Source organism: Elephas maximus, chromosome 1 (genome assembly GCF_024166365.1).
Source record: "Elephas maximus indicus isolate mEleMax1 chromosome 1, mEleMax1 primary haplotype, whole genome shotgun sequence".
NCBI lineage: Eukaryota > Metazoa > Chordata > Mammalia > Proboscidea > Elephantidae > Elephas > Elephas maximus.
This window is the reverse complement of record NC_064819.1, coordinates 151,058,257-151,071,547: the sequence shown is the minus strand read 5'-3', so window position 1 is coordinate 151,071,547 and position 13,291 is coordinate 151,058,257. Positions and strand designations below refer to the sequence as shown.

General features: G+C 35.8%; 1 protein-coding gene across 3 annotated transcripts in view; it reads right to left on the bottom strand.

The window, feature by feature from the left end:
* SLC35A1 (solute carrier family 35 member A1) overlaps positions 1 to 13,291 on the bottom strand; it is a 37,021-nt gene that overhangs the window by 3,775 nt on the left and 19,955 nt on the right. For all 3 annotated transcript variants that reach the window (XM_049897016.1, XM_049897007.1, XM_049897026.1), the window contains exons 3-5: positions 7,399 to 7,558; positions 7,054 to 7,206; positions 1,988 to 2,054 (exon numbers count right to left, since the gene is read on the bottom strand). In XM_049897016.1, the coding sequence (XP_049752973.1) occupies positions 1,988 to 2,054; positions 7,054 to 7,206; positions 7,399 to 7,558 (380 nt within the window). The remainder of the gene's footprint in view (positions 1 to 1,987; positions 2,055 to 7,053; positions 7,207 to 7,398; positions 7,559 to 13,291) is intronic.

Below are 13,291 nucleotides of genomic sequence, written 5' to 3'. Positions count from 1 at the left end.
TTGGAAATTAAATGTTTTTCATTTAGAACAATAACCTAGAGATATATAAAGTATATGATTAGGGGAACAAACATACTTTAGGTTAATTAAATGTAAATATTATGTAGGTTGGGGCATATGGCATACTGAACATTACCAATTTACATTTTTACAGATCTCACAGAATAAATAAGAGGGAATTTTTTACATGCCACATTTCATAGAAGACTGCTAAATTATTTTTAAGAACAGTTTCTGCCTGTATTACAGCAGTAGGATCACAAAATCTCTGTGTACTACTTAATGCCAATAAAAGACTTGCTTTGGTCAGCTGGAAAACTGTACTATTAGAGTGAATTATCTTAATCATACCCCTGTAATACATGTCTAGTAATGAATACTCCTAACTTTGCAAAATAAACTTCGTAATCACCGCTTGGAATTTTTTCAGAGCAAATAACACAACTAAATTAAAATTTAAATAGAATTTGCTGAGTGAAGCCATTTTCTTTAAAGCAGGGCTCCAAAAGCCAAGGTCACATACAATTTCAGAAGGGTTATGCACTTCCTAACTAGAGAATCGATTTTGCATGTGTGTGCATTTTCTGGGGTTGAGGGTGTATAATTTTTCTCAGATACTCCAGAGGAGTATATGATCTTCCCCAAAATGCCACAAACCATTGCTGTAAGCTCTGGTTATAGTTACAAGGAATGCATGTTTAACAAGGACATTAAAGATTTTAGTTATAGACATGATGTTAGAGACCTAAGAACTGTCTCTAAGAGATTAATCAACTGAAAAGTCTAATGAAGAACAAGATTGTTTTGATTGGAAAGAGCCAGAAAATGGCTATAAACACAATGGTTATTCCTATTTTCTACCTTTGATTCTACCACCTGGGAAAAGTATTTAACTATTCAGTGCTTAGTCATTCCAAACATAGAGGAATATTAAACCACCCACGCTTTCCTTAATTGTGTAATGAAAGACTGAACCAAATAGAATGTTGGATGTAAACGTTTAATTGTTCAAAAATAGTGCTAAAAAGTCACATACTGTAACTTTTTGGGGGGTAACTCAATTTTTATTCCTAATTTGCTAGTTCCTAAGAATCACAGCTTAGCATGATGTTATTAAGTATATTGCTAAGTTTAGATTTCACCTATCTTATAAAACATCTTACTTACAAGCAGTATTTCACCCCCATATCCAGCTGCTTTCATAGTCAAAAATAAAAACAGTCCTAACTCTTAAACAGCACAAACGAAAAATAAATAATAAAAACTTACAGCTATGATACATTCTTTACTAAAAAAGAGCTTTAAGTCTTTCTGTTGGGACTTTTTCTAAAACACATTCATTTTCTTATGTGACACTTAGCATTCATACTTTGTCTTTTCTTGACCTTACACTTGTGACCCCAGATGTCCATGGTTTTTTCTGTGACTGATTTTGTGTTCTATTCCTCCTTTTCTGGCTGTTACTTCCATGTGTTTAATTTTCTAAAGGACTCTCCTCCCTCCTTCCTACCTTCCCACTCTATTGTCCTTCATCTGTTAAAGTAGAAGAACTTGAGGTCACCAGGGAAAAACATATACGGAGTTGGTGGCATTAACAACTCAAAGCAGCAGGATTTAGCTTAAGGACATCATCATTTCCAGGGAAAATGAAAGTAAGCACTTGACCTTTCTGACAGTTAATTTCCTCCATTTTCAGAGGTCTTTTTGCACTTATTTTTGGGTTCTTGGCTGAACTGTGGATGGTCAAAGTGGGCAGAAATACATTCTTAGATAACTGCAAGTAGGAATAAGAACCAAGGCCTGAACTGAGTCCAACACTGCCACACATTTACTGCAAAACAGCTGACATAAAACTAACTAAAAGTAAGAAAGCTTCAATGGGAAGGAAACTGTTAGTTATGATAAAGCAAGATAAACGATCCCTATCTAAAGTCCAGTGTTTTCAGAAAATCTGACAACAGAATAAATTGACGGTTTTATGATTTACCTGCAAATCCTGAGCACAATACAGCAATCGCTATCGCACCAAACCCTAATAATGGATTCTGTTCCACCTGCAATATTAATTTTGTAAAAGTTGTTTTAGTAACTAATGAGTAGCAACCATCCAAGAGACCAAAGAAATGAAAAGCAAAAATCTGCATTACATATCTACATGGGAATAAATTGAAAACAGCAACTCGAAAAGTTAGATAGGAAGCTTAGGGGGCAAGAGTTTACATTAACAGTGAAGGAATAATTCGGAAAAGGAGGACGAGAATGGTTGCACAATTTGAAAAATGTAATCAATGTCACTGAATTGTAATATAGAAACTTGAATTGATGTATGTTTTGCTGTGTATATTTTCAGCAATAACAAAAAAAATTTAAAAAAACTTTACAGTTCTACCGAAAGTCTGTCCTACATCAGACACAGTTATTCTATAGAATAAGACAATACCAAACAAAAGGACTATCACAGAAATTAACCAAAACACTGCACTTAGTGTGTCTCTCAAATCACAGCCACAGTAAAGGCTTTGTGTAATACTTATCGTCATGTGTACCTCCTGTTCCTAATACCAGTAAGTACCCTGGCATAGAATTTGCATAGTCAGCCTGATTCTTAATTTTAACTATTGCCACTACTCTAACTCAAGCCTTTATAGCATCATTCCTGGAAATGTAATAGTTTAACTTGTTTTAAGTTGCTACTTTGAAGCAATCTTTGCTGAAAACTTCTCAAAGGGTCCCTATCAACAATAGGCAGAAGTACTGGCTTTTAAGACTCTGCCTTGTTGAATTTTTATCAAATATTTATAGCATACCTGCTATGTACCCAAATATCTTGTTATATACTAAATGAATAAAGACGAAGATGATATATCAGAAGGTTCTTAAGTAATTCATGTATAGGACAGACTAACAGGTATACATAATTATAATACTGTAAGAAAAGTACTAACAGATACGTGTATATGGGCCCCAACCTACTGTTTTATCTTTATTTCCTCTTTCTGCCCTAAACTAACCCTCATGGGCTTTCCTTAGCCTTTCCTGAGAGATAAATACTATCTTGATAGTATTACTGAAACTCATAAGACTCACGACTGTAACATGACAAGGAAGGATACATCGTGTTCAAAATAATAAGTCTGATACAAGGAGAGCACTAGTTTATGTTAAGTACCTGAGGGACAAATCTTGACCTAAAATGTCTGCATGAAGACAAAAGGAGAAATAAAAGTACATTACAGTTCTCCAAAGTGTGTTCCCTGGTCTAAAAGTAGCACTTGGAACTTGACAGAAATAAATACTATCAGGTCCCACCGCGGACTACTGAAACATAAATTCTGGGGATAGGGCTCAGCAATCTGATCTAACTAACCTTCCAGTTGATTCTGAGGTACATTAAAGTTTGAGAACCACTTCTTATTGTTGTTAGGTGCCATCAAGTTGGTTCTGACTCATAGCAACCCTATGTACAACAGAATGAAACACTGTCCGGTTCTGCACCATCCTCACAATCACTGTTATGCTTGAGCCCATTGTTGCAGCCACTGTGTCAATCCATCTCATGGAGGCTCTTCCTCTTCTTTGCTGACCCTCTACTTTACCAAGCATATCCTTCTCCAGGGGCTGGTCCCTTCTGATACCATGTCCAAAGTACGTAAGACGAAGTCTCGCCATCCTGGTTTCTAAAGAGCATTCTAGCTGTACTTCCTCCAAGACAGATTGTTTGTTCTTCTGGCAATCCATGGTACATTCAATATTCTTTGCCAACCACATAATTCAAAGGCATCAATTGTTTGGTCTTCCTTATTCATTGTCCAGTTTTCGCATATATATGGGGCAACTGATGATACCATGGCTTGGGTCAGGTGTACCTTGGTCTTCAAAGTGACATCTTTGCTTTTTAACACTTTAAAGAGATCTTTTGCAGCAGATTTGCCCAATGCAATACGTCATTTGATTTCCTGACTTCTGCTTCCATAGGCATTGATTGTGAATCCAAGTAAAATTAAATCTTCAACAACTTCGATATTTTGTTTATCATGTTTATTGGTCCAGTTGTAAGAATTTTTGTTTTATGTTGAAATGTAATCCATACTGAAGGCTGTAGTCTTTGATCTTCACGTAAGTGCTTCAAGTCCTCTTCACTTTTAGCAATCAAGGTTGTGTCATCTGTATAATGCAGGTTGTTAATGAGTCTTCCTCCAATCCCAATGCCCCATTCTTCTTCATATGGTGCAGCTTCTGGGATTATTTGCTCAGCATACAGAATGACTAAAAAAAAAAGTATGGTAAAAGAATACAACGCTGACACACACATGACTTTAAACCATGCAGTATCCCCTTCGTCTGTTCAAACCACTGCCTCTTAGTCTATATATACAGATTCCTCATGAGCACAGTTAAGTGTTCTAGAATTCCTATTCTTCACAACATTACAATAATTTGTTATGATCCACACAGTCAAATGCTTTTGCATAGTCAATACAGCACCAGTAAACATCTTTCTGGTATTCTCTGCTTTCAGCCAAGATCCATCTGACATCAGCAATGATATCCTTCATTCCATGTTCTCTTCTGAATCCAGCTTGAACTGCTGACAGTTCCCTGTCAGTGTACTGCTGCAACTGCTTTTCGCCAGCAAAATTTTACTTGTGTGTGATGTTAGTGATATTGTTCAATAATTTCTGCATTGGGTTGGATTACCCTTCTTTGGAATGGGCACAAATATTGATCTCTTCCAATTGGTTGGCCAGGAAGCTGTCTTGCAAATTTCTTGACACAGGCAATGAGCACCTTCAGCACTGCATCCCTTTGTTGAAATATCTCAATTGGTACTGAGCTGAGTAAATCCTCATACTAAAGAGTGCTAATTAATAGAACAAAATCAAGCTAGAATGACAAGTAACACCAACATGCAAGGCATGCAAACAAGCTATCTTTGAAACAGATCCTACAGCTCCAGTCAAACCTTCAGTTCACCTCAGCCCTAGCTGATATCTTGCTTACAACCTTATCAGCAACCATAAACCAGAACCACCAGCTAAGCTGTCCCCAAATTCCGGACCCATAAATAAATATTTACTAAGTAAGAAAGACAATTTTTAAAAAATCAAGCTAGAGGGCAGTCTAAAGGTATAGCCACGGAACTTCAGTCCCATCCTATCCAAAATTTTCAGTGAAGACACAGAAGAACTACTTATCAAATGTGTAGAAAGAATAACACTCGAGGGAAAAGCTAATAACGGGTAAGGACTAGTAAAATCCCAAAAGGTTAAACAATGACCCAAAACTAACAAGATGAGCTTAATAAATACAAAAAAAAAAAAAAATCCTGCATTTTGGTTTAGAAGAAGCTCATGCACAAGACACATTTGAAACATATTTATCAAAATTTATGTGTAGCGGCTACATGTCACTGTATATAATCAATTTGAGAATGGATATCCCACCCCCCCCCAAAAAAAAGTAACATAATCTTATGCTGATTTAACAAGTGTGTAGAATTCAGAACAAAGCAGGTAGTTAGCAAGCTACACCTTATACTACTCAGGCACCATCTGGAGAAGATGTGAAGTCTAAGACTTTCTGAGGGGCAATGGCAGATGAGTGCATCTGGAAGAGAAAAATAAGGTAAAGGAAAGGTTTCAGGCAGGAGGTGGGCATCGGGAAGTCTCTGTCTAGAATCCATATTATAAAAGGAAACATTAGGGTTGTTTAAATGAAGGAAAAAAGTCTTGAAAGGTAAGGAGGTGATAACTGTCCTCAAATATTCAAAGGATCATCATATAAAGCGAGTAGGGATCTGAGTGATTCTGACACAAAGAACGAGAGGCAGGTACAGGAAGCTACATTCTGTTTAAAATATGAAAGAACTTTCAAGAGTGGTCCAAAAACAGAATGAGCTGCCCTATGCTCTGCTTGAGCTCACTAACTTTTCAAAACATAACCTATGTGAGGCAGAACCTAACATCTTTTCTAAGGTTGTGAAGTGTTACTTAAAACTCATATTTAACTATGAAGTATTTGCCTTACTTCCTAAACAAATTATTTCTCTGATGGTCTACAACCGAGTTAAACGGGCAGCTCATATTTGATTAATGTTTTGAAATGTCACCAAGATTATGAGCATGCTATGCATCATCTGAAGACAATAAATATTAACCTAAAACTCATTTTTTTTCTAAAACTCATTTTTTGGGGGTTGCGGGGAGAGGACACACACCATATCTCCACCAGGCTAGAAGGTAACTACCTAAAAAGGAATTGACTTTCCACTTTCACAGGCTCCCCATATATTCCCAGCTGCCTTATACTCCTAATAGAACCATGCTCCTTTGTTGGCTAAAAATTGAAGAGAGTTTGGTGGTAGAGGGAAGCCCCTGATCTTCAGAAGGTCATTCACTAGAGCTTCACTTCCTACTTGTCTTTGGGAAAATAACTGATTGAGGCTTATATAAAAAATCAAGTATATACCTAAATATTCAACTCTAAACAAACTAAAAGTTCATTCTAAGTAAAGGGGATTTTTTGCCCTATTTTAGTTATCAATTATCAGTAAGAACACTAAAAAAAAAAAAACTCTACTCCCCTATAATTCCAATGATGACAGTGAGATTATGTGCAAAGGGTAAGAAACTTCTTAAGTTGAGGGCGAATATGAAAACTTGAAGAAAACCTTTACCTTGCCCAGTGTTTCTGAGAAGATGTCTAAAAGAAGCCTAGAAGTTCTACATATACAGTGTGGAAGCTGGCAGTTTTAGTCATAAGTTAGCTATTAACTGTATAACTTTGGACAAGTTACTTTGCCTCTTTAGACTTCAATTTTGATGGGGTTAGATTACATTGTACTTTCTATCTCTAACTTATTTTATGTATAGTCCCCTCTAAGAAACAGAAAGCCAGTGTTGCTGTATTATCCTTTCTAATAAGCAACATTATACTAAGAAAGTTCATTTTAAATCAAAGAAATCATATTGTATTCATCAATGTGACTGCTCGAAGTGTATTAGACTTAAGGAAGTTTCTTATTTTATTCATGGTATACATTTTGTTTCTTACCACAACTTTTGTAGCTTGGGCTGGTTTCCACTGTACAAGGGTGACTCCTCCACATAGCATAAAAACTGAAACCCACTGTAGTTTGCTGAGTGTCCGGTTTAACATTAAAACAGTACATAAGGCAGTACAGGGAATCTTCAACTGGTAAGTCACCTAGAGGCAAAACAATGAATTAATGAATTCAGCTAATATCAGTCTCTAGCACATATATATAATTTCTGATTCATTTATAGAATTATCAAGAAAAAAGTATTTGATAATGTTATAAAGGGTTAATAAAAAGCTGTTCACCATAAAAACATTTTCTAAGATTCTGTGCCTTGCATTAGCAACAACTCCACTTACCTGGTACACTGCAGCATCCAGATTGCTAAGAGCTAAGAAAGCCATATTGTTCTGAACAGCGTACACTAACGATGGCACGCTTAACTTCATCAGTTCCTTGGGGTTCCCCAAGACATTGTCTCTTAAAGACGTCTTGAATCTACCCAGACTACCAGTTTCTCTTTGAAAACAAAAGGGGGGAGAAAGGAAGATGGTGAGGAAGAGAATTAATGAGCATATTCTAGATACATTCCCTCATACACAGGATAGCTATATTGTGGTAAGTCCACTGATGCAATTTAGGAAGCTTATTTTAATAATTTCCAACTAATTTTAGATTAATTAAAAGAAACATGCCAACAATGCATCCTTATAAAAGACATACAACTACAAGTTCTATTTGGGAAAGTACATCTACAATGTCAACTTCTGGTCAAAGCTCCAGGAGTTTTTGAGTATTTTAAATAATGAGACATTAGAAACCCAGAATTGCTATTACCTATGAGAAATTAATTTCATCCCCTGCCACTTTAAAGGTCATTATGTCAAGTTCACCCTGATTATTTTTTAATTATTTGGACAACATATTCATATTTAAAGTTTTCTTTTTTTTTTTTTTAACTACAATAAATTGCAAAAAAAAAAAAAAGGAAGAAAGAAAAAGGCTTTAATATTTATGGAAGTCACTTGGGTGAGGAATTGAGAGACTCAGATCAATATTGCCATAAATGAACTCAGAGCTTATGAAATATAGGAGACTAAATCGTTCATTTACATAAGCATATTCTCATTAAAGCTCTTAAGTACATATCTGTATAATGCTGCAGGAAATCTGAATTAATACCAACAAAAGTAAACCATATCTGTGATGTACACAAAATTTGCTATTTGACTGCATATTGCTTATGCATGCTCTTAGCTATTCTTATTTTTGCTCAGGAAAGGAATTGGCAAATCTGGATCCTTTTGTAAATCAGCTCGTTTATTTCCTGAACATAAAAATAAAACAATGTTTTATAGTAACCATCAATACAAAAAGAAAACTTCATCAGAAGGGTCCTAACGGCAAGTTTTCCTTAAAAAGACCATAATATCTTGACCATGAGACAGATACACTTCAACTCAGTATTTATGATAATCACAATGAGCCTCTACATGTTTGGTTAACATATTACCATCAACAGTTGTGAACTGAATTTTTTCGTATTTCAATACTTCAAAAATAGTTACCTAAGTTCTGGGAACAAAAAGTCCGTAATGTCAAATTGACTACCTGTGCCTATCTGTTCCCTGTAGAACATTCCAGCCCCCAAGAAAATGCTTAAGTAAGACAGAAAATATGGTCTGGGCCACAGAGACAAAAGACATTCTTACAGACCTTCTGTTGCTAAGTCCTACACCCTCCATGCCGCAACGGTAAATATGCTGAAAAGTAATGAGCACAGTCTGGTGGTGGACTACAAACTGTATCAGAAGAGGGACAGAATACACAAAGATCACTCTATGAGATATTCTAGACAGCAGAGTTCTCCAGGTACCTTAAGACTGGCCCTTTAAATGTTTGACATTCTTTTTTTACCTGTGTTTCAATATAAACTAAGAAGTTTTATATACTTTCCTGACATCTTCAACAGTGTATAAAGGATACTTTTTCAAAAAATATTTTTCTCTCAATCTTAAAAATGAAGAAAAATATTAAAGACAAAAGTATAAAGATTAAAGTAAAAAGCGAAACACAGGGGTCCAACCCAATGACCATCTTAACAAGGTGATGTATTAGAAAACACAATGGAACACTGATTACCATAGTTATCATTAATAAGCCCCATATGATAGTACAATCTCACAAACTATGTGAAGTATGGGACACTGCTTTCACTATACTATCACTTTTAATATCCTTCTAGAATGCTAATTTATATACCTGGTATACCTTCAGGGTGACACCATAAGGAGCTACCAAGAGTACCTGTTTGCCTGTACCCAGTTCTCACACTCCACCTCCTCCCATATCCATTTATCTCTCATAAGATTCCTCAAATGGAACCTTTAAAGGCTACAGGTAGTAGTTATTTATCCTTTCCCTTAATCCCCGTCTACAGGCAATGCAATTTTACCACCCTCCCCCCTCACAGAAATAAAATCCAATAAAGCACAATATGTCAGAATTAACCTCAAGGTCTTTGGCTCTTCTGGTTAAATCCTTTTTGTTGGATGCTTAGGAGCTATTTCTTCACTGTCAGGAAGGTTTAGATACCCTTTTCTGGCTTCTCTAAAGCAGATATTAGAGAAGCCAAGATACACTAGAATGCTAACTACTAAGAAAGTTCAAGTATTACAGCAGTATTACATAATCATAGAAAGTAAAATATTTTGAAATAAGCTGCAAAAATTAGCTTTATTAAAATTAGCTAAGCATGCTAAAAGAACCAGTAAAAGAGAAAAAAAGACTTTAAGGCTAACAGAAAAACATCAGAAAGTAGAATCAAGGTATTTAGGAGGTAGAAGAAAGAATAAGTGGGAATCTCACCATGCAGAAAGTTTTAAAACAGGTGTAAATGGTTTCAGTGCTAATCAGATTCGACCCTGTTTAATTAAGCTTATTTATTAAGAATATAGCTCTTAAAGCATATATTTAGCTTTACTCACTAAAGTTATTAAAAAAAAAAAAAAAAAGTAACAAGAGCTACATAACTTCCAGAAAATACTAGTAATCATCTGTCCTTTTCTGTTACTATTAAGGAGACAAAAACAAATTATCAATTCTAAATACACCATAACCTTGAGTATACCATAAAAGGAATACACAAAAACCAAGTTATTTTTTTCTTCTATTTTTCTGACCTGATATTTTCTTGGAAATCAAATGACAAGCACCTTAATGAGCACTTTTTGTTAAGTATGTTAAATTTAATTATATAAATAATATTGCTAGATAAGAGAAAGAGCATGTATAAACAAAACCAAAAAAGCAGACCCACTGCCACTGAGTCAATTCGGACTCACAGTGAACCCACAGGACAGAGGAGAACTGCCCCATAGGGTTTCCAAGGTTGTAAACCATTACGGAAGCAGGCTGCTGCATCTTTCTCCGTGGAGCGGCTGGTGGGTTCCAACTGCCAATCTTCCAGTTGGCAGTCAAGTGCTTTAACCGCTGCCACCAGGGCTCCTAGTATATTCGAAAAGCATACATAAAATTTATTTTCACATCTAGTCTTCTTTCCCACTAAGCTTCTTATTTAAACAATTAGTTTGACTTCCGTCACTGATACAGGATCCATGTGTAACCTTTTGTTACCTGAAGAAATTCTGAAGCTCCATGTTGATTGCAGAGAGATTCCACTGCCGCCTACCCCCCCTAAATTTCCTATCAACCAGCTGAAACCAATTCTTTCTGATCTGTGTTTGGTCAAAAATAGGCCTCATTCTTCCAGCTCCTGATTTGATGAGAACTACTAGGACGCATAAAATCTGGCTAGGTTACCAAGGCACTATGGAAATAGAATACAGCAAAAGTTACTCGTGTGCTTAAGAAATTTAAATCTTGTACACAAATTTCTTATTTTCAAAGTAAAGCATAATTAACTCGTATAAAAGACTTTGGGAGCCTGGTGTAAAAACCAGTAAGGAAGTCAATTTGAAGACAAAAATAACCATCATATGAAGCATGTGACTTTCAATTTACAAGTGATCTGATGTAATCATACATGTGCCAAAGATGTATGTACAAAGATAATTCTCACTTCTTTATTTTTCAGTATCAGAAGAATGGAAACAACCTGCATGCCCATCAGTAGAGACTGGTGTATATGATACATCCATATAATGGAATATCATGCAGCTCTTAAAAAGAATGAGGTATATCTGTACTGACACGGAACCATCACTAAGGTAAAACATTTAACCGAAAAGAAAAAGTAAAGTGAAACAGCGTATACAGTGTGTATTATACACAGTGCCCAGCATATAATTAAAATTCACCAACTAGACCATGTAAACCCTATTTACCAAAATAAAGTAGCCACCCATTAATTCCTCCCCACACCCTTTTATTTTTCCTTGCAATTCTAATTTAATGTCTGTTTGAAATTACAAGTATAAGTTCACATTGCAAAATTTACTGGAAATTATAAGTTAAATCAACAAGAATGGGGAGAACCCAAAATTGAGTACAAACACCAAAAACCTGACATTATTTCAAATGAATAACAAGATTACAATGATGGAGACAGAACTAACCTGAGTACTCTACAGTATTTTTTACTATGTGCATAAAGCTGAAAACATAAAGAACAGTATATGAATACTGAACTTAAATTGGTAAGTTTGTTTCTTCAGTTTAAGTTACAAATTCTAAAACTACTTATTATATACTCTAGGATTGAACAAATAAAATATCTTGAGAATAATGGGAACCTTTGTTACTACTGGAGGAGGGAAACAAATATGGAAAAAGGGAGGCTAGAATGAATCCTGTGCTGCTGGATCAGAATTGTAGGTATCAACCAATTTATAACTCACTGTTGTGTATGCACACACACACACACACACATGCATGTATAAATATAGATGAGTGTGTACATATACACATACATGTATTTCCTATCTGTGTGCTGAGAAGGTCTAGAAGCAATGATACCCAGTAGGATTGCTCACATCTAGTGCCTAGTTTCTGGTTTCTAAACATGATTCTCCACTAAAACGAAAAGGGTTCCTTGGAGAGATGTTATTTCAGGGCTGAAATAGGGAAAGTACAAGATAAGCCTAGAACATTTGCTACATTAAAAGGTAAGAAACTGCTCTAAGATTGATAAAATTTAAACAACAAAAAAAAACCCACAGGAGAAGGAGATACCACTGTCTAAATCTGGGACAATCTGATGATCAAATTAAGTAATGATAATAATAAGTTATTAACCTATATATAAAGAATTCAGGTGTCCATGCTCATATAAACAAATAAGAAATTGGAAGAGAAGAGGAAGTTCCTTAAAGTGCCAATTAGTAAATGTACAGGGAATGATGAAATTAGGAAACTACAGACATATCTCATTTTATTGCACTTTGCTTTAATGCACTTCTCAGATACTGCGTTTTTTACAAATTGAAGGTCTGTGGCAACCCTGTGCCAATCAAGTCTATCAGCACCATTTTTCCAACAGCACGTGCTCACTTCATGTCTCTGTGTCACATTTTGGTAATCCTCACAGTATTTTAAACTTTTTCATTATTATTATATCTGCTATGGTGATCTGTGATCAGTGATCTTTAATGTTACTATTGTAATTGTTTTGGGGCACCACAAACCGCACCCAATCAAGATGGCAAACTTCATCGATAAATGTTGTGTGTGTTCTGACTGCTCCACTGACCAGCCGTTCCCCCAGCTCTTTTCCTCTCCTCAGGCCTCCCTATTCCCTGAAACACGATAATATTGAAATTAGGCCAATTAATAACCCTACAACGGCCTCTAAGTGTTCAAGTGAAAGGAAGAGTCACATGTCTCTCACTTTATATCAAAAGCTACAAATGATTAAGCTCAGTGAGAAAAGTATGTCAAAAGCTGAGATAGGCCCGAAAGCTAGGCCTCTTGTGCCAAACAGTTAGCCAAGTTGTGAATGCAAAGGTTCCTGAAGCAAATTAAAGGGCTACTATAGTGAATGCACAAATGATAAAGTGAAACAGCCTTACTGCTGACAGAGAAAGTTTTAGTGGTCTGGATAGATCAAACCAGCCATGACATTCCTTTAAGCCAAAGCCTAATCCAGAGCAAGGCCCTAACTCTCCTCAATTCCGTGAAGGATCAGAGGTGAGACAGCTACAGGAGAAAAGTTTGAAGCTGGCAGAGGTTGGTTCATGAGAGTTAAGGCAAGAAGCCCTCTCCATAACATAAAACCGAAAGGTAGAGCAGCAA